Source organism: Amphiura filiformis, chromosome 5, assembly GCF_039555335.1.
Source record: "Amphiura filiformis chromosome 5, Afil_fr2py, whole genome shotgun sequence".
NCBI classification, from domain to species: domain Eukaryota; kingdom Metazoa; phylum Echinodermata; class Ophiuroidea; order Amphilepidida; family Amphiuridae; genus Amphiura; species Amphiura filiformis.
In genome coordinates this window covers 69,241,305-69,264,111 of record NC_092632.1, presented here as the reverse complement: position 1 = coordinate 69,264,111, position 22,807 = coordinate 69,241,305, and the positions used below count along the sequence as shown (strand labels likewise).

At 37.6% G+C, this 22,807-nt stretch overlaps 1 protein-coding gene across 1 annotated transcript in view; it reads left to right on the top strand.

Moving 5' to 3' along the window:
• Positions 1-22,807, top strand: part of LOC140153631 (mitogen-activated protein kinase kinase kinase 10-like) — a 173,390-nt gene that overhangs the window by 140,854 nt on the left and 9,729 nt on the right. The window contains 3 exon segments of the mRNA XM_072176426.1: positions 17,166-17,297; positions 20,584-20,778; positions 21,505-22,242. Coding sequence (XP_072032527.1) covers positions 17,166-17,297; positions 20,584-20,778; positions 21,505-22,242 — 1,065 coding nt within the window.

Sequence of the window (22,807 nt, the reverse complement as noted above, 5' to 3'; positions counted from 1 at the left end):
CATACCTACTTATTAAATTCCACTGAGAAAGATATACCGTACTGACGCGAGTATAGTCCCACCTTCGCGTAAAGTACCACCCCCAAAAGTTATTTATTTTTTCGGCTTTGGAGTGTCCCAGGACCTAGACCTAAATGCTAAGATCATTCATGGTTGAAAAAAAAAAAAAAAAATTTGTATTCATGTCATACTCTATTAATGATTTCAAAATGCATTCAAATTCAATGCATTTTTTTTTTTTTTAATTGAGTATAGTCCCACCCACCAATTTTGAAAAATGTTCACCCAAAAACGGGGTGGGACTATACTTGCGTCAGTACGGTATTTTTTTATTTGCTTTTAGTATTTTTTGTTCCCCTTTTCAATGAAGTTTTACAAACAAGATGTACATACAAAAGGGAAAACAGGGTTTAATTTTGGGAAATAAATAAGTTTTAAGTCTGTTCAGATGACGGACGGAAATTTGATAAAGTCAATTGTTTCCTTTTTTTGTGTGTGACCAGTTTAAATTTAAAGTTACAGTGATTTAATCCTTTAGACTGAACTTTGATCAGGGATTTTTGTATTTAGTTGATCGGTAGCTCGGAATGATGTGGCATATACTGCCACTATACACAAATCCGACTTGACACATTTCTACACCTCCCTGGCGGCCATAGCTGGGGCTTTCCATCTATTTTACGCGATGCCAGTATCATAGGCGTGCAGTGTTTACTGCTCCTGTGACGCGGCACAAGTGCTAAGCGCTGTGATGCACTCACGATAGTGGGCGTCTTGGATCGCAATCCAAACGAACTAAGCTAGTTTGGCGCGGATGGCCCCCAGCTATGGCCGACTTTGTCCTGACCATCACTTGGCTCGTCGGATTTGTCTATAACTTGGGATAAAAAGGTCTGATTCAAGGAGATACGACTAAAGAGAATGGGCTCTGCCATGTTTGTGTGTCACTCATGAAAAGCAAAAAAATGTACCTCCAGATAACCAATGAGGTAGAATCAAAGAGTACCAACTCGGCCATGTTTGTGTGTCACTCATGGAGGCAACTTATTGAACTTAATGTACCTTCAGATAACCAATGAGGTAGAATCAAAGAGTACTGACTCTGCCATGTTTGTGTGTCACTCATGGAGGCAACTTAATGTACCTCCAGATAACCAATGAGGTAGAATCAAAGAGTACTGACTCTGCCATGTTTGTGTGTCACTCATGGAGGCAACTTAATGTACCTCCAGATAACCAATGAGGTAGAATCAGAGAGTACTAACTCTGCCATGTTTGTGTGTCACTCATGGAAAGCAAAATAGTGTACCTCCATATTATTTTGCTGTGCCCCTAATAAACTTAAATTTGAATTGAGTGCTTGTTTATGTTGTGCGTTGTGCTGATACTACTCGGTGTTACACCAAACATTGTATCGCTTAAGCTTAAAGGCGCACAGTATTTATTGATATCAGAAGTTTGTCAATAAGATAGAGATACACTATTTTGGTCTTCATATGTGACAAACCAGTATGGTGAATTTACCATAATGTTACACACAGGCAATGGGCTATTCCAGTTGAAATCCACACTACCCATGTGGAAGATCTTGGAAATATGTTCCACAGGGGGAGTATGTTTTTCAAATGTAATTGGTCAGGGTTAACCATTTTGAAACTCATACTCCCTGTATTATGGCTTTACCTTTATCTTCCACAACTGGAGTGAGTATTTTAAATGGAAGTTACCCAATTGTTTATTCTATTTGAAACTCATACTCCCCTGTGGAAGACTTTAGCTAAATCTTCCACAGGGGTAGTGTGGATTTTAAATGGAATAGCCTAATTCTGAGTCCATTCTCTTTGATTCCAACATCTTTGGTCTGAACATGCTACTTATTGAACACAGAATAAGATCACTAACAATCATATAACCATATTTCATATCCGGATATAAAGCCTATCCTGTGGGATTTCTTCTGAAATTACATTTTCAGTTGACCGGTAGTCTAAGAATGTGATTTGCAGATAGTTAATGTCATCCTGATTAATTCAGTCGGTGCTTAATGGGGGTATTCACCTAAATAGGCATTATGATAACTCATTTGGTTCTGTTTTGATGTCTGATTAAAGTCATTCACCTTTTGAGGGAATAAACCAAAAGATCAATGAAGCCAATAAATATATGGAGTGATTGCCAAATAGGGTGCAATATGATTCGGGGGGTGTACACTATGGTTTGCCGACTGAAATTTTTTGTAATTTGTTGACCCAAAAATTTTTTAGCCAGGACGGCGCTCAGAAATCTAAAAAGTGTGTGTGTGTGTGTGGGGGTATCACATTTTTTTCAAATAAATAACTAGTAACTACTATATTATTTACAGTAGGTCTATTACGTTACAACAACACAATTTCGTAACACATTAATCTTTTATATGGCTCTCACAATTTGCCGGCAATCACACATACCTTTGACTACATTTGCCGACAGTCACATAGTTTTGACGACAGCAGTCAAATTTTGCCGACAAAATTGTGTATGGGGGGTCCCCCCTCTAGCGACGGCCCTGCTTAGTTGACCCCCTCCCTTCACATTTGTAACAAAACCAAAATTGGGTCAAAAAGAACATACCTTTTTGTGTTGAAAGGTATACAAGAAATACATTTGCGCTATTCCTATTGAAATACATACGTCCCCTATGGAAGACATGATCTTAATCTCACAGACAGGGGGTGTAGATTTCAAATGGGGGTAACCCCATGTGAAATTTGCACTCTCTGTGTTGTGTGAACTGAAACTGATCTTTTGGTAAATCCCATAAGCCTTTGCAGTACACCTGAGATGTCGTCATTTGACATCACACCGACTTGCAATGTGCAGTAACTATGTTCGCTAAAAGATGTGTGCAGCAGTGTGACGCGTACTGACGTCAAATGACAACATCTTAGGTGTACTCGCAAAGGCTTATGGGATTTACCAAAAAGGTCAATTGCCCATTGACATATTTAACCCCATCCCTCCCAAGGTCAATATTTAACCCCCTCTCCCACCCTAACCAAACTAGTTTTTCACATTGGGCTTCACAGATCCTTGGTTGTTCCGAAGATCCTGTCATCATTGATGTGTTTTTGCCCCAATAGGGAACCAATATATTCAATCACTATGGACCAAAATAGCCTCATCCCAATGGCATAGTTCAATACCTTCAATTAAACACTCATAGTGCAAAATTTAACCTGGAGTTGCAGGGTATGAGTTTTTGTACCCAAATTTTCAAAGGTCATTCAATGAATGTACAGAAGTATTGGGGTTAAAGAACCGTGCCCTGATAGATGAGCATGTTCCGGATCCTAGTGAATCTTGTCAAAGATAAAACTTGAATATGGGAATAAGATTATTGAAATCTGCATGTAAACATAACACGTTTAAACAAATATGTTTCCGTGCAATATTTGAAAGCATTTCATGTGTGCATGGTTTTACACTTATTGTTAGCTCGTAATATTTGTTCCCGATAGAATTCTTTCAGAACCAGGTCAAAATTTGAATGTGAAAAGAACACAGACAAAGAATACTAAGTAATCACAAAAAATGGGTCAATTTCATTTAATCAGAAAGCTTGGGCTTATGAAAGATATTGAAATGTTAACATGAATGATTTGTTGCCGAAATATTGAATAAATCAGTGGTAGGATTTTGAGCTAATGCAGCATGTTACAGAAATGGGTAGTGTTAGTTATAGGCAATATTACGTGCTAGAGTCATTGTGGATGTTTGCTAAGTCACTTCAACATGTGGGAAGTTTCAGCTCACACTGTTTTTACCTTTAACATTTTGATTGCAGCTCTGGTTTCGGTTTTTTTTTCTCTTGCCGTACCTTTCAATTAATGTGTTAACTTGTACAAGGATCTGGTGTATGTAATATGTAGGTACATTACCAGATTCCTATTGCGGCTGCCTGCACTGCAGATACACCATCGCCAAGGTACCTGACTGGTACACACAGAGTACCTACACAGTACCAATGCTGCTACTACACAGGATCCACCAGCAGTGGTACTGCACTGGCACTACAATGGTACTCCCCTAGTACCGCACAGTACCAGCTAAGTATGACTTGTCAACGATACCTGTGCAGGTACTCTGTGCTACAGACCATGTACCTGTGTTACTCATAGGGAGAAAAACTACTGGGTATTACACTCTCACACAAACAAAAGTGGTTACTTGCTGCTTTGTGGCTTGATGTCACGGCTTGCCGTTCTGTCGCAGAACGGTCATGCCCCCTCGATGGCGACTCTATCCCACTCAGCCCCCCTCGATTGCGAATAGTCTTTGATTAGGCGGCCGCGATAGGAACTTGGTAGTGTAGTTACACTATATATTTACGCAGCACTGATTTTCAGCATTTTAATATATCACCTTATTAGGTACTGAGGATATGGTACATTAATAGCCTGTGACTGGGCATTCTTGACCGTGTTCTATGTATTATGAACATCTTTGTTGTAGGAACACCTCAGTGGAGGTCTAGTCAGTATATAAAACTATTGATAGCAGAAGATAGAAAACAATGAAAGTTACATGATCAGTATTGTGGGAGATCAAAGTAGAATAGGGTTCACATTATTAGGGTTGAACTTCCTGATTTATCCTTTGTTTTCCACATGAATGCAATAAAATATGTGGTACTACTTATTGTTTTGGTTTGTTTGTGTGTTACATGGCTTACTTACTGAGTTCAGATTAAGGGGGGTACTACATCCCTGCCCAATTTTGTGCCTGTTTTTGTATTTTTCTCAAAAATTATAGCGCATTCGTCACAAGCAAGATATGTCTATTATAGGGGCAAGGACTACAACTACTGCACTGGAAATTTTAATTTCAGCACAGACAACAGTTGTGGAGTTACAGTCAAAAATGAAAACCAGTATTTGATCAATAAATCAAGAACTACTTGCCTTGGAATGCTGAATTTTCAGTGCAGTAGTTGTAGTCCTTGCCCCTATAATATACATATCTTACTTGTCACCAATGCGCTATAATGTTTGAGAAAAATGCAAAAATAGCCACAAAATTGACCAGGGGTGTAGTACCCCCTTAAGTATGTGTAAGTCAGATTTGAATTGGGTTAAGTCAGATTTGAATGGGGTTAAGGTGGAGCACTACATTTCACAAGTTTTTGATAGAAATTTCTTGAAATATTCTGAAGAATTGGTTAGTAATTTATTATGGTAGGTATTTGTCATGCCTTTTAAAGTATAACATCATGGGTTTAGGGATCATACAATGTAGAGAAAATGGCTGGTCCCACAAGCAAAAGGCCCCAGATTTGTACCAATGTTAGCCAGTGTATTTTGTTTAGTTGGTTTTCACCAAACGCATCAGAACCTACTATATGTGACACAATCTGGTCCATGGGGGTCAAAGTTGACAAATTTGAAATTGAGATTAAGGCACAATATGGAGTGAAACAACAAAATACATAAGAAAATACACATCACAAAACGTCAAAATTTTAGAACCAAGTATGCTAGACCTTCGTTGTTTTCAGTATATGCTAGCCTGATGTTTGTATGAGGTAATGATTATAGTAACTTAGTTTTCAAAAATGCCTCCTTTGGCCTCCATGGACCAGATTTTGTGTATCAGTATGTATCAAATGCATCGGTACCATATGGCCATTGCAGGCATGCGAGAGAAATTTCCTCGTCATTGCTACACTTAAAAATTATTTTGAACAGTCGCACTTGTACATCCATTGTGATTATTAACATTAACGAGATGTCCAGGATCGTTAGCGCTGGCAAGTATGCTCTTTTATCACAAGATGACTCTAGATGCTTTAAGTAGCTGTACCATTCACTACTTAAGTAGTCGGCTTGGCATCTTGCCCTGTCAGGAGTCCTATTTGAAGCCTCTATGGTCATGTAATACGAGACCCATTTGTTTCTCTTTCACTACATAATAATCACCATACCAACATTCACAAGCAAGGTAGATTTACATGGGGAGCAGTAACTAGGCGAGTTATAAAAAGGCAAGTTAAAGAAAAGCGAGTTTAAAAGGCGAGTTACCCTAGAACTAGCTCTAGTTCCTCGGCTGGGATCGAGGCGCATAGCGCCGAGCAGCGAGGCGCGCAGCGCCGAGAAGCAAGGCGCGCAGCGCCGTGGATTTTGTAACGTCAGAGAGGGGTTGTCATGGTCTCATACAGGCACTGAACAAGTGCTAAGTTACCCCTCACAGAGATTACCCAGCATGTGATAATTAGCCTTTTTGACAAATGGCAGACAGAATAGGCAGTATTTCAATATACTTCATTACCCCTTGACAGAGAAACTAAAGAAGGACAAAAAACACAAAACTTTTTTGCTCATCATGATGGCGATCAAACGAGTCACCGTTTATTTTAAATCAATGGAATCTTTGTTCCTAAACCTTTGATCTCAGCCAACCCAAAAATATATTATCACGAAATTGTGAAGGAAAACAATCGAACGCAGCGAAACCATCGGATTCCCTTTACAACAGCGTATGACCAAAGTAAAGTGTTTTCATTTAGCTTTTGAACGCGACGTCACCATCAGGTCCACTGACACAGCGACGCTGACTGTATCGTTATAATTTTCAAATAAACTCACAACTTGTACTAGGGTGGACAAATCCCCCTAGAACTTGCATTACGGAGCGGGAGACTCTGCAACTGTTTGTTAATTTTTAAAATAAGACCAAAATTGTCCCAGGGTAGACAAACCCCCCTGGCACTCGAATTTGCTCAGCGCAAGACTCAGCAAACCTTGGTTAACACAAACATACATAAATTAGAATAATATCATGGCTGAGACCTCCAAAAGGTTCTATATTACTGGTGCATACATTCAAGATCTCCGAGGTGATTATCCCAGTAGATTTCCTCCTCAAGCGTCTATATGACCTGGAAGGTAACAAAGGATGAAAGATTACTGTGAATTATATACATGTGCATAAATTATTTTAATTTATGACAACAATGGCTCAAAAAATCCATTTCCCAAGAACTAATATAATTATGCGGGAAATATTACTATATTGTAAACATTTTATCTCTGAAGACCACTGTCCTTGATGACCTTATTATTTTGAAGATCTTGCAAGTTTCCTCTCCATTACCTATGTCATATAGGATAAATAACTTGGCGTTAGCAAGTATATTAACTCAATTCACAAATAATGAAAAATTATTTGCCATTTTGCATGCAGCTCTAGGGTTGTTTCCCTTCTTTAAAGTACTATACTCCTATTTTGCAGAAACCTACATTCTATATATACACAATGAGACAACCTATTTACATAGTTTCCGAAATCACACTGAGGCATTTTCTCTCTTCCTATGAGCTGCTATGCCTTATTAAACTTGGATAGCACTTCAATTCATGTGTGCTGATGCAGCCTGCTTGCCCCTGCTATAGTATAACACATTTTATTATTGTTTTTAATTATAACCCTGTCTTGTCTTGTACATCTTACTAATCATAACATAGATTTCATATTTCCTTCCCTATTACTTCTACATTTTTCCTTATTCAGGGGGATTTAAACTCTATTTACAATGCTTTATCTATTTCATATTTTTCACCAATCACTTGTTGTTGGGAGTGGTGGGTGGGAAAATTTCTTCGATGTTGACAAGCTTGATCGTCAAATCATAAATGAGCGCAGCACCAGATAAAAATTCCTTTAAAAAAGGAATGTGGCGCCCAATGTGAGCTGGATGGGATATGGTGAATTCCATGGTGATTAGATTTGGTATTATAATGATTTTTTAGGGAAGAGTAGAAGATGATCAAATCTGAGAGAAATGCTTCATGGAATGAAGCTTTCGTATCAATTTTGATTATGTGGGGTCGGAGTTCTGTTTTGGGAGCCTATTGTAGTGAGGATATTGCTTTGGATATTGAATATTGTTGAATTTCGTTATGCAGGGCCTAGGGTATATGATGGATAACTAGAAGACACAAATAAGTAAGCTTCCCCCTAGTCATCTATACACTCATTCTTGTCACACGACAAATTTCGACAAAGTCATGTAAACGTAATTTTGTTTTTCACCCGACCTCCGTCCAGAAACAATCCTGAAATGTTGAAAACTTGGGGTCGGCGCACTCATGCCAGTTTATCCTAAGGTATACTCTGTGTCTTTTGTAGCCAACCATGTGGCTAAGAGAGGCTAGGAAATACTTAAACTATAGTAATACAAAACAATCATACCCTCCTTTCATATCAAACAATACCAAGAAATTGACAGGCCTGTTAAATCAAGGGTAAGATCGATCGTTATTCTTCATGAAACGGGCACAGCCCATTTTTATGTTATTAATTCTGCTAAAAATTAATTAATAAATAACAAATTACATCATAGAACTCTATTTTAAACAGACAAAATAGCCAGTGGGGTTTCTTTCACTTAACCTTGCTAGGAACCCTTCCCAGCAGTTAGGCATTACAATGAATATTATTTTTGCAAATACACTTCTGACCTTCAACACAGTCATGTCTTCCGAATTTATTCCTTTCTCTGCTGACCAGAACTGATTTTCGTTAATTAATGTTTTTTATCAGAGATAGTCACCACAAAGATACTGAGCTTCTAATATCTTTGGTCACAATCAGTTAGCAGTCGATACAAGCACATAAAGTCATAAACCAATTAGTGATTTCATGATTGGTCAGTGGTTGTGTTGGTCAACTATAATTAATTGGTGTTGGTTTAAGGATTAGGTGCACCGCGTGCAATCACTATGGACCACAATGGCCTCATCCAGTGGCATATTATCAATAACCTCAATTAAACAATCATAGTGCAAAATTTGACCTTAAGTTGCAAAGTATGAGTTTTGTACTCACATTTTCAAAGGTCATTCAATGAATACACACATGTATTGGGGTTAAAGAACTGTGCCCTGATAGATGAGCATGTTGTAGATTCTTCACACTGTAAACAACTAGTTCATGTGCAAACATGTTCAAAACATATACATAATTAGAATGGTCAAATGTCACCGTCTATCGGGTTCTAAGAGGTGGTAAACTGGTTTAAACCATACAAAGGTCACGGGTTATTTGGTGTTTTTATAAGTCCATTAATTTTGTATTTTAAACAAAGAATATACACACATCATTTTATCCCGTGCATATCAGAAAACAATAATAAAATAAAATCCTAGCATATTGTGGTTTTATTTCTGAGCTGGGCATAATTTTAGCAAAACAATTAAGGAGTAAATCTAGCAAGAGTGAAATTAGAAGCTATTCACAAAGTACATGCCTATATGTGGCCCCTCCGTAGAGGGCGCCACAAAAACTCGCGCCAAAGTTCTCACGATCAATCAATAACCCATTGGGTCTAGCCCGTTCGCCACAACAAAATACCATTCACGAACTCATTAGACTGACCTGGGCCAACACAACGAACAATGGCACCGTCCATTTCTCCCCAGGGGTAAACGAGTTTTAATTTTCGCTGTGCTACATTAAAACTTTATTATTCATGTATTATTTATATCAGGCTTTTGAGCGATACAATAACACTGTATATTGTACAATATTTTCAAAATACCCGGATGCAATCCCGGGATGCAATACAATATTTCTTGAATATTGTACGCATATCGCGTATGCGTCACGCGTTACCATGGTGATGGCACCAACACGCGTCATGATACAACAGCACAACAATACACAACAGACATCGTAATGGCTCACAGGAGATTTCGTACTGTATAAACAAGTAAAATCACAAACTTAATTTGCGGCAATTCTGGATGATGATAACGTTAGGAAATATAATCCACATCTACAAATAAACCTATATATAATTATTCCGAAATTGTCTTTGGAGAGTAAAGAACAGAAAACATGAAGGTCAAAAGGTAAGCTTACATTACAATACACATTGGTTAAACCTGGTGGCTAGGTAATTAAGCTTAAATTTTCATTTTACAGCATAGCAAAAGCCTGATATAAATAATAATAATAATTAGAGAATAAAAGATAGGATTTTGTCTTTTGCCTATCCAATATCGTGTCATAATGGATGGGCTGGCCAAAATCCTATCTTTTATTCTCATTCTTATTCAGTTTTAATGTAATTTTTGCGAGAAAAACTGCCTTTTTCAGAAAAAAATAAAGTTACTTTTGTGAGGACATCCCCGTTGTTTTATATGAACAAAACCATCACGAACATCTAAGTTCTCGCACATGTATTACGCGAACGCATTATCGCGCGATCATTGAGGAGCAATAAGCGTGCCGCCGTTGCTTGGGGGCGCGCACCCTGACTAATATCACTATCAACTATTGTGAGATATTATATATATTACGTGAATTCTTTACAAGACGCACCCATTGAATAAGAATATTGAATGGCTTATTTTCGTGTGATACAAGAATATATTGCACTTGATAGAAAAATATTCTTGTATCACACTCAAAGCCATTCAATATTATATAAATATGCTATACTTCAACAAGGCTAATACATAAATCATGATGGTGAGAAAAAAATTGATTTGATATTTTAGACCAAATCAGATTGTAAATCTTAACTCCCCGATGGGACTTGCCGTAACTCGCCGGTGGGACTTCCCGTAAAAATCCTAACTCGCCATTAGGACTTGCCATAAACACCTTAACTCGCCAGCGGGACTTGCCGTAAAAATCTGAACTCGCCAACGGGACTTGCCGTAAAAATCTTAACTCACCAACGGGACTTGCCGTAAAAATCCTAACTCGCCGACGGGACTTGTCGTATACTCAGCAGGGGTCACTCTTTAATCTCTGCAGTGGGTAACTCGCCATTCTAACTCGCTTTCATCTGACTCGCCCATTTTTAACTCGCCATTTGCCTGTCCAAATTTACATGGTGTCTTTCAATATAGCCTTTATATGAAACATGTTGCATGCCATACAAGTATCAAATGTTTTGAGCCGACAAAATGTGCGTTTTTGAGATGCATGAACTCTGGTTGACTAGGTTCTCTGTTGAATAGGTAACGGGATATGGACATCTGTGGAAAGGATGGTTTGTTGCTTACAATAGGGGAATTATTTTGGCTATCTTTAATGTATAACCGGATTTATGTTACTGTCATCGGCAAAGGTTGTCTTATCCAATTTCAGAGGAAACTGACAAGGGTATAAAATGCATTTAGAACTCTGTACATTTGACAGCCATTCTCTGTATGAAATACTTGATGGGGAGAGAGATATGAATGTCTTGGAATTGAATATTAGCTTACATAGAACTACAATGGTGGATGACATTTTGTAGGTGTAGGAAATGTAAAGTGTGGGAGAAAATATGATTATAAGGTGAGCAAGAAGAAGAGGGCATTAAAAAGAAAAAAACTTAAATGAACTTTAAAAGAGCATTTTGTTATCCACAGCCTTGTGCCCCAACTTTTCTAAAAAAATTGAGATTTTTATACCACTGGAAACCTGGCTACATAATGTTAATGCACAAAAAAAATTCTTGCAGGTTAATTTGTTTAGCAAAAGTATGGCCAAATTTGAATTGCGTTCTGGTGTAAATTCAACACAGTGGCATATGGAGCAGTGTATAGTACACATAATCATGCATAACTCTCAAGTACAAAATTGGAATCAACTGAAATTTTGGGAATAAGCTTTTTTCGTGGATATATATCATAAAAAGAGGATGCTAGGATCATGAAATATCCTGATAATACTACGGATAATTTGCTACCAATTCTTGAATTCTTGGAGAAAACAAAAGGCCACTTGTATGCAAGTATAATTTGCGAATTTATTATATCAGACCAAGTTTGTGATCAAAATATTTCATAAATGGATTGCTGAAGAAGAAACAATATACACTGTTCCACATTGGCAGGAAAGAATTAAAGCGATGTTAGGAATAATTTGTCTATCCAACAGCTGTCAAGTCTATGCAAGCAAAGTGGCATTTATCTATTGCTAATTGCTAGCCCATTACATCTAAAACCCAGTGTCAACTTTCACCAGCGCAGTAGTAGGTTTATCTTCCAGGTTTGCTAAACTTTGTCATTATTCGACGGTATTAAAGACGGTACCATCACTCACTCAGCACTATAGCCATTATCTGTCTAGCGCAATCTCTATTACCTATGTACAGTACCCCTAAAATTGATGAGGAGTATATGAGAATTAATAGGCTTCAGCGTCATAGCAAATGCTTTGTTAACGCTAGGTATATGCAAGAGTTGTGTTGTATCATTCTCGGACTAGAGAATCACAAATTTTTCAGGTCGGGTCAACGGCCAGTGCTCTATATATATTGCGCGGTTAAATTGGATGATACTCTTCCTCTTTTGTAGTATGTACATGTAGTAATATGTACAAAGAGAGAAGGATATGTACGTATAATTAATCGGTATTGGCAGGTCAAGGGTCATTATGGGTCTACAAGGTCATCACCTATTGATTCTTTCAAATATATCATATGGGAGAGGATATCACACAACAACAGAGACAAATACGTATCAGTGATATTAATAATACAAAACCTCTAGAGGTATTTCTCCCATGTACTCCCCATTTTAAAAGAGCTAGATTAGGCCAAAAAAGGTTTGTTTGTCATTTTCCAACCAATCCCAAAAATGCCGAAATCACCTGCCTTTTTTTAGGTGTACAGATTTTTTGTTTAAATTGAAAAAATGTATTTGTGAGATGTAATTTTTACCTTTAAATAAACCAAATAAATGACTAGATTACTCCTAGCCTTCATTTATGCCTTCTTTTATGATGTATCCTCTCTATCGGGTCAGCTGTTTACAATTTAAAACATGGAAGTGTACATTTAATATTCAGATTATTTCACACTCTAGAAATACACCATCTCTTTAAAAAAATATAAAGGAATAAATAAATAAATTCAAATAAACTGACCGACCCTCTTTTTTAAGCCTTGAAAGCGTAAACCAACCTGTTTTTTTAGGCCTTATTGAAATGCCAAAACAAAGCATCTGTAATTGTTTACAGAATCTTCCTGCGTACTCAACAGTAAAATTTCCGTTTGCAACTGTCCATTTGTACTTATCAAGGCATTGTAATAAATAAGAAGGGATTGATGTAAGGTAACTGTTATGCCACAAGAACTTAAGAGATTTGATCCCAGGTATACACTATGGACCACAATGGCCTCATCCTAATGGCATAGTTCAATAACGTCAATTAAACAATCATGGTGCAAAATTTGACCTCAGGTTTCAAAGTATGAGTTTTTGTACCCAAATTTTCAAAGGTCATTCAATGAATGTGCAAATGTATATTGGGGTTAAAGAACTGTGCCTTGATATATGAGCATGTTGTGGATCCTAGTAATATGCAGGAACACTTTCCAGGAACTGCGAGCGATTTCCATCGTTTGGTAACACATATTTTATTTGTCAGGAAAGTGATTTGGGTTAATCTCCTGTGAAAATGGGCAATTCCATTTAAAATTCACACTCCCCCTGTGGAACATTATGGAAATATCTTCCACAGGGGAGTATGAGTGTTGAAACTAAAAGATAATTGGGTAACTTCTATTTGAAATACTTAACTCCAGTTGTTGAAGATATAGGTAAAGCCATAATACAGGGGGAGTATGGGTTTCAAAATGATTAACCCTGACTAATTACAATTGAAAAACATATATAATAGAGATGTGAAATCGGGTAGAATAAATCAAGGATTGTGTTGACAAATCTGGTGAAACACTCTTATCACTCATCTGTGTTGCTGGACACAAGTCTAGTCTTGTTCATTCCTCATTTTCATATCTTTTAAAGTTGACTATATATTTGAAATATTGAAGCTATACGAACACGGCGAGTCAATCTTTTAATTTGCTGTCAGTCACATCTTATCACTATGGGATGGACCACAATAGCCACATCCCAATGGCATAGTCCAATAACCTCAATTACATAATCATAGTGCAAAATTTGACCTCACGTTGCAGAGTATGAGTTTTTGTACCCAAATTTTCAAAGTCATTCAATGTATGTACAAATGTATTGGGGTTTAAGAACTGTGCACCTGATAGATGAGCATGTTGTGGATCCTAGTGAATTCTCCATTGTAAGGCACCTCTCTCTCTCTCTCTTACGACCCACAGGCACTTGGCTCTGTGACGTAGCCATCGATCTGCGCCACTTTAAGTAAATAATAAGATAGGGGAAAAAATCCTAAGCTGAGGATCTTAAAATGTACTTAAGTTTCACATTTCTTGCTGCAGAATTCAGCAGGCTCAAGCATGCATATTTGCTAACGCTGTTCTTGACACAGGCATGACCACAAGGTGGATTCTAATTTCAGTCAAGATGCTCCAGATTTTTGTGTTATGCAGTTTAGCCTTAAGAGTGTGTTCATAAGAGTGATACCTGTGCTGATAAAAACAAATTGGTGAAATGTGTTTATCACAGTGGAAGGTCATTGGCATTTTAAATAGCTCTAGTTAACAGTGTCATGAAAATAATTTAACGTAATTTACTTTTTGCGAATGTGATGGCAATTAGATTTGTGGATTTAGTGATGTAAAGTCGGTTTATGTAGTAGATACTGAAAAAAAAACTTGCCATGTATGTTCAGCAAAATGATTTTTGGAATGCAACTTGGACAACACCAGCTGATTGTATACATTACACATGTAAGAAATAATCAGTTTCCAAATTAGCAATCCATCGCTCTGGCCAAAAAAAAATAAAGAAATAAAGAAAGAAGGTTTTTCTCAGAAACATTTGGTCAGAAAGCTATGTGCTATGCAATTTATATTGTGCTATTGCAGTTGAAATACACACTACCCCTGTGGAAGATTTCAGAAATATCTTCTACAGGGGGAGTATGTTTTTCAAATGTAATTGGACAGGGTTAATCATTTTGAAACCCATACTCCCCCTGTATTATGGCTTTACCTATATCTATATGGTGTAAGTATTTCAAATGGAAGTTGCCCAATTGTCTATTGTATTCAAAACTCATACTCCCTCTGTGGAAGACTTCTTCTAAATCTTCCACAGGGGTAGTATGGATTCTAAATGAAATAGCCCATTCCCTATGCTGATTGTGTGGTGATAAAATGGTGCTTTCCCCTGTTGTTTTATTAATAGTTTTGAGTATTTTTATTTCTTTATTATTTTTGCATAAATGCGCTGTATATATGATGGTTTCGCAATTGATAATAAGAGTTCAGTTGAAAACAATATGAAATTCACCATAATAAATGCCGGCAAGGCAACTATAATTAATGTCGGACCATCTTTCGTCCTAAAGCAAAGTAATTCCACATGATCCTGTTTGTCCATATCACTATAGACCACAATGGCCTCATCCTAATGGCATAGTCCAATAACCTCAATTAAACAATCATAGTGCAAAATTTGACATCAGGTTTCAGAGTATGAGTTTTTATACCCAAAGTTTCAAAGGTCATTTAATGAATGTACAAATGTATTGGGGTTAAAGAACTGTGACTCCATGATGGAGGTTAGAGATTGAGGCACAGTGACATTTACAAAATGTAACCATTTCAATTTGTCTTCGGTCAGGATATATGTTTTGATAAAAATGGAAAAATAAGTCAACTAAGCCTCTGGGGATTCCTACCTTAGATGCTGCAATAATGGGGCACCTCAATCTGTTTGTTGAAGACTCACTAGGATCCACATCATGCTCATCTATCAGGGCACAGTTCTTTAACCCCAATACATTTGCATATATTCATTGAATGACCTTTGAAAATTTGAGTACCAAAACTCATTCTCTCAAACTTGAGGTCAAATTTTGCACTATGATTGTTTAATTGAGGTTATTGAACTATGCCATTGGGAGGAGGCTATTGTGGTCCATAGTGACTGCTGCATGCTGTAAAATATCCCTGTTGATAAATCTTAATGCCTGTGCCTGTTTCTATTGTTATTACCTATATAGAGCAGATATTGTCATGAGATTATGAGAGCAGAAACGATGAGTTGGATTTCATCAAAATTGGTTCGAGCTGAGACACAGAGAAACCAAGTTTCTTGAGCTCTCCATTGCCTGCTTCCTGTTAGAACTTGATGTTTGTGGCACTGTTTTTGGTTTCGAGGAGCGGTCTTCTTTTGTTTCCAAATAGCTCTTTAATGTGTCTCGTACTCCTTTTCTGTTCTCTGTCTCTGATTTGGGCATCTTCACAGCTTCACAGATGTGGTTATCCTACGCAACATGATCTGTTATGTATCCGGGGAAATTTGGACCCATTGATATACCAAAAGTCAAAATTTTCGGCCAAATTTAACCCAAATTGTCTTAGTTTTTACAAATTTTCCCAATTTTTTTGGAAAATTTTTGGCTTGAGGGTTATTTTTTCGAAAAAAAATTTTGAAAAAAGGACCCATTCTTATAACCAAACTTGGCTTAGAAAAAGGAGTCATTGATATACCAAAAGGCCGAAAATGCCCTACCCATATTAGCGGCACGTCTCCGTATGGTCATTTGTACCCCGGGTTATGTATATTTCATGAACAATTCCAATTTTTCAGTTCTATAAATATTAATATTTTGAATCAAGTACTTGATTTTATAACCTTTTCAGCAAAATGTAGACTGTACGACGTGCAACTTAACTATATAATAAAGTCCAAATAATATTGTTGATTTCATCTCATTTTTGCTTTTAAATCATATGTTGCACTTAGGTTAAACAGTGAAATATTCACTTAAAATGTGTCTGGATCTATGACTATGGAGCAAAACCATATATGAAATGTTCAACAAGTTAATTACTTCCTTTGTTTTATTTGAATTCCAGGATAAAAAAGACAATACATTGATGATTTTGTAATGATAATAATGCCTCTTTTTGTCTGTTTGTTCTTGCCTCATTTTCTCTGTTCTGATAATCAGAATCACAACAGATCCAATAAAAATATTTGTCTTGCCAAGAATTAGATATTAATAAAGCTGTGAATAGCAAATGTCATAATTGATTTAGCAATGGCAAAATAATGTCAGTCAAACTGTGCTATTTTTCATCATTTTTTCATTCGAAAACAATGTCTCTGCTATGCTGATTATCACGATTATTATGAATAGAATGTATCCTCTGTTAAGTCACAGTTGTTACACATTCTAAACTATGTTGCTGCTTATTAATATTAACCATGTATAATTTTTTGGAATCATTACAGATTTTCAACACAAACTGACAGTAACGACAGATCCATCATTCTCCGACAGAAGAGATCTGAAACCCCCTCTCACTCCTGATAGTGACAGTCCACCCAAGAGCCCGATGCCCAGGGGGCTAAGGGTCATAGCTTGTAAGTATTTCTTAGTCTTGATAATGTCAGTCCATCCAAGAGCTTTACCTCTAAAGGGGCTCAAGATATTCAAGTACCTTTACTCGGAGGACTCGTGGTCATAAAGCTTATGTTGAGTATTGCCCATTAATTCCCTCCGTGCACTGAGGAACATTACCTGGATTAAGGATTCAGGGTAAACCGCCATTACAAGCTGCGCATTTGAACACTGAGCTTGCTAGAAGATCTAATTTTATTTTCAATGGTAAAAAATAGATGTCGAAGTCAATGAACTCCTTTAGATCAAAATTTGATACAAGTTCCTTTAGGGAGAGTTTGAAATGCAAGCTGACTGTTCTCTGTTGGTTGACCATGGATGAACCACAGTGTGTTAGCACCAATGTCAGTTCAGGAACAACAAGTAGCCCGAGGAGGCAGATCAAGTGTGTCTATCATTATCTTAAACAAAATTTGCACATCTATATACTAATGATAAACTGAGATTGAGTAATATAATGTACTTGATCAGTGATATTGGGCTATTCCATTTAAAATCCATACTTCCTCTGTGGAAGATTTAGCTAAAGTCATCCACAGAGGGAGTATGAGTTTTGAATAGAATAGGCAAGTGGGCACCTTCCATCTGAAATACTCACTCCAGTTGTGGAAGATATAGGTAAAGCCATAATACAGGGGGAGTATGGGTTTCAAAATGATTAACTCTGACCAGTTACATTTGAAAAACATACTCCCCCTGTGTGAGATATTTCCAAAATTTTCCACAGGGGTAGTGTGGATTTCAACATGAATAGCTCATTGCAAAGTACTACCCCACACAGTGATTTGATATGAGGGGAATAGTATAATGTTTTGGTATGCTTATGTAATTTGATCGAAATTATGTGAAAAATACTTGGAGCTTTTAAATGGCAAGGATGCACGCAGCCCACAGGCCATTACATAATCATGTTGTCCCTTTGAAATATTTTGCTGTTGCTGGCTATTTTGCTGTTGTCACATGACACGATTTATATTGACGTGGTCCATTTACCGGTATTATATATCGGTGCTTCATACTATGAAAATTGGGTTGATCCGTAGCAATTTTGATACAATTCTGTCAACTGTGCTATCGTATGACGTGAGTGAACCCTTTCTGAACAGTGCTGTATAGACTCATGTTCTCATTTTTTGTGCTTACTGCTTGCGCTACCTGGGACATCAAGGACATCAACTTATCAATAAGTCGGTTTCTGAGTCAGTGTTTCTAAACATTAACCAAGATGCTTGTCAAAATATAATTGTCCAGCCTACTGAAGGAGTTATTAACTCTGTCAACATTTCAATCCAATTTGAGTCTGTATGTTTTGTGTGCAAGTTGTTTGATTCTTGAATTTATCCATATAATTTTGGTCAAATTAAAAGCTTGAAACAAATGTACTTTAATGATGCGATTGAGCTTTTGGTGCAAATTATTGACTTTCAAAAAAAAAAAAAAAAAAAAATAGGAATTACTAGTTCAACTCTGATAGCTTCTGATGGGGTATTGTAACAACATGATTTTTGCCTAACATTATACTCAATTTTTTCATCACATAACATGGATACTCATGAAAACCCCACTGACATCTCTTTAAAAGCTGAATATGTGTGTTGAAGAATAACACATGAGCATAACAATGATTGGCCAAATTATTTGGAATGTGTGTGTCAATAGAGCCCCAAGTTAGGCTTGCGAAATTTTCTTTAAACAAGTGCCAATCACATTTTAAGTATGTTTGTTTCGTCAACTTTCTGTCTACAAAATATCATATGCAAAGTGCATTTGGTGTAGGCACTGCACCCAACTCACGGCAGTCAGAATTCTTGTTCGCCAGTAAAAACCCAAAATTACAAAATTCACTTCGTTCCCCCCAATGCTCCCCTGAAAATTGTCTGGTATCGCCACTGGTTATTATCACAATTTGAGGTGCAGTTTGTACCAGAAATTATGCTTACAAGCTGCTTGGTGGCTACACCTTTTGTCTGCAATTTTCTTATCTAGCTTTTAATATACATTGGTGGCATCTTCTCATCTTTGATCGTACCTTATATGCGTGTTCATATTTACCTGTACCGTGCATTGGAACTATAACATGAAGAGCATGGATATTAATATTGTTGGTGGGCTATGTGAAAAACATATTGATGACCTTGAGAAACATCTGCGCTATACATGTACTATACATGGAATTAAAGATGTTTTACAGGAAGGGCAAAGACATTCACATCTGATTTTTTTTTTGTCCTTCGTTAGTCGAAGGAAATAAAGCAAATTGAATGTTGAAGTATAAAAATATGATGAGAAAAAAAAAGTATTATGGAAATGAATTGTGCACCATACAGTGGAATATCGTTAACACAAAATTATCAGCTTTCGATTGACCATCGATGCTTGGTTTTATATTTATGAAATCAATTAATTTACTTTTTTTAATTGTGAAAAAAAATAATTATTTGTACCTGTAGTGATATTGACCAATATAAATATAGCGTTAATTCTAATTAGTTGATAGTTCAATAATAACAAGCATCGAAGCAAAATCGATGGTCGATCCACAGATTGAACAAATTTGGTTCTGGTGCCTGGTAACATTACAGTAAATTGTGATCCAAGCAGGGTCTTCAATGACATTAAATTACAATAGGTGCATGAGACATTCCAAAATAATAAACAACATTTGTGTAAAGAGTTTTAAACTCAAAATCTGTGAGTGACCCTTAAACAAAAACAGAATCTATGAGCCACAAACAGGTGCCAAATTGTAAAAAAAAATCCTGCATATGGAGAGCATGAAGAAATGTACTGGGATATCATTGCTGGGCTATCAATCAATACCTGGTTTAGATACAATGGGATGTCTCTTATTATTAATTGTTTTATAACCATAGACCTGATGTTTAAGGTATTTCTCCTCTAATGTAATTATTTCTGTGATTTATTATTGTTAATGGATCATTTGAATGTGAAGTGCAATGTAGAATAATTGCTACAGAATGGCAGGAATTACCATACCTTAACCCCCCTGGACACTACTGGTCATCTAACAGCATTTCTGATTGGTTGATAACTTGAAATGCTCATTTCTATTGCCAATTATGAATAGGCTTTAAATTATTTATGGTCAGACCTGCATTTGCAGATGATCTTGATAATACCCTCCTTGATTGGTACAAAATTGGACACATGTCAGTTTTCATTTTGAGGTAGTTCTCATAGGGTTAATACACTAATAGCTGTTCTCTGTTATCCCCTTATGTATTCCAGTGCCCAAAGGTACAGGAGGGAGCAAAACCTGGGGACCAAGCACCATGCAGCACAAGACGAGAGAGAGGACATTCAAGGCGTACTCGCTATCAGAGGCTACCAGCAAGAAGCTCTTCACTAGCTCGCCAAGTCTACATGGTAACTTTGGGTACAGGACTCCCGGAGGAAGCGCAATTACCAGTCTGCCTGAGAATGGTAGGTGTAGAGCAGAGTCGGAGTGTAAAAGGCATAGGGTACAAGATATTGGATGTGTGTTGGCTCATGAAATCAGTAAGAGGTCATGACATGACCTGACCTGACCTGATCTATCAGCCAATCAGGACCTGGCTTGCATATGTGACAAAATGTCATGATGTGATGAACCAGCCAATCAGGATTTGGCTTATATATCACATATGTCATGATGTGATGAACCAGCCAATCAGGATTTGGCTTTTATATTCACTCTGCCATAATGTGATATTTGTAATAAAATTTCAGAATTTCTTCATCTATTTCTTCATCTACAAAGTTTGAAGAATCAAGTTTGCATTTAATTGAAATTCTGCATTATACACCTCATAGAATTTCAACTGTTAGAACTCAGATTCCACCATATTTATGAGTCGCTTATGGATGGGGATGTGGTGGAGCTCTAGATTATTATGCAATGCACCCAGCCAATTATGATTCTTAGTCCAAAAAGAATACTGTGTATAAATACGGTGTTCTGATAATGCGCAGTTAGCCCCACTTGCTTGTAACACTGACATGCTCATGCTTGAAGATACTAACAATCCTTCCCCATTTTGACCATTTATTGACAACAAAATGCCGAAGTACACTATTCCGAAGTTCACTGTCATTGACACTATCATGAAAAAAAAATGCAAACTTATTAATTACAGCATTTATTTATTTTTTCCCACAAATATTTTACAGGCTCACACTGGACGTCAGAATTTAGTCTTCCCAAACCCCACTGGCCACAAGTGGGTCCACGTACAGACGACGAAGAGGATGACTCGCCAAAGGAACCAATTGGCCAAAGAAAGACGGACAAAGGTCTTGTTGGAGCAGCCACCATATTGGCGTCTATTGCATTAGGATTTGATATAAGGACAACAAATCTGAGTATCTATCGGACAGGCGAATTGGAGCTCAAGCGACAGGAGTCGGTAGCTTCCTCAAATGCCGATAGTTTCACTCAGACCTCAGTCAATGGGGATTATGATGAGGACGAGGATGGGCCCCCACCTTCAGCAGCTTCCACTATTGAATTGCTGCCCAAATTGTCTTCAACAACAAGAAGGTCAAGTAGTCCAGCATATCTAAGACAGACGTCATGGACGTCGTTTGACGATAATCTCACAATGAGACACGAGAACTCTCCCTACGTTGATGGTCATGGTGGCACCACACCACAACCGACAGATACTGCGTCATCTGCTGTACACAAGGGGCACCGGCGGACAGCGTCTGCCGATAATAACTTGAGCAGTCTGATTCATAAACGGACTCCATCAGATGTGGTTGATGATGGCTCAACGCCGTCATTCTCATCGTATCCTTCCTCCAGGTGGGAGGGAGGTTCATCGGCAGATCCATGGAGTAGCCCGGATTCAGATGTTTCAAGATTGCCAAACCCACCTCAGGCCCCACCCAGGAAGATAAGTATAGGTAAGGCGTTGTTTGAAAACAAGGGCTCTGTTGCCTAAAAAGTACCAAGTTCAATTTAGGGCTGCTAAAATGGACTTATGCTGGTTTCATACTTTCCTGCCACTTGCCGCTTTGCCGCTCTGAAGATGATTTTACTTCACTGCTCAGTCGCACCAGAAACGCTAGCGGTGACCAACGGCAAGCCGATATCAATCACTCCACACCGCCGGGAGTTGAATTCAAATCGACTCGGAGCGGTGCCGCTCTGACGTATGAGAACAAAATACGATTTTGAAGCGTGCTGAGCGGCAAGAGTGGCTTTCAGAGTCATGCCGCTGCCGCTCAGCAGTGTGCCACTCCGCTTGCAGAAAAGTACAAGCGGTATGATGAAGCATCACGCTGCTCAGTGGCAAACGGCAGAAAGTATGAAACCAGCATTACTGTTATGAACCACGTTATCAATGCTTAGGCCATGGAAAAAAAAAGTTTGCTTGTCCATAGATCACTTTCAGAAGTTGGGTCAGTCAGTCGGGAAAAGATTTTTCCCCCTAATATCTTTTTTTATCAGGTACCAAAACTAAAATGT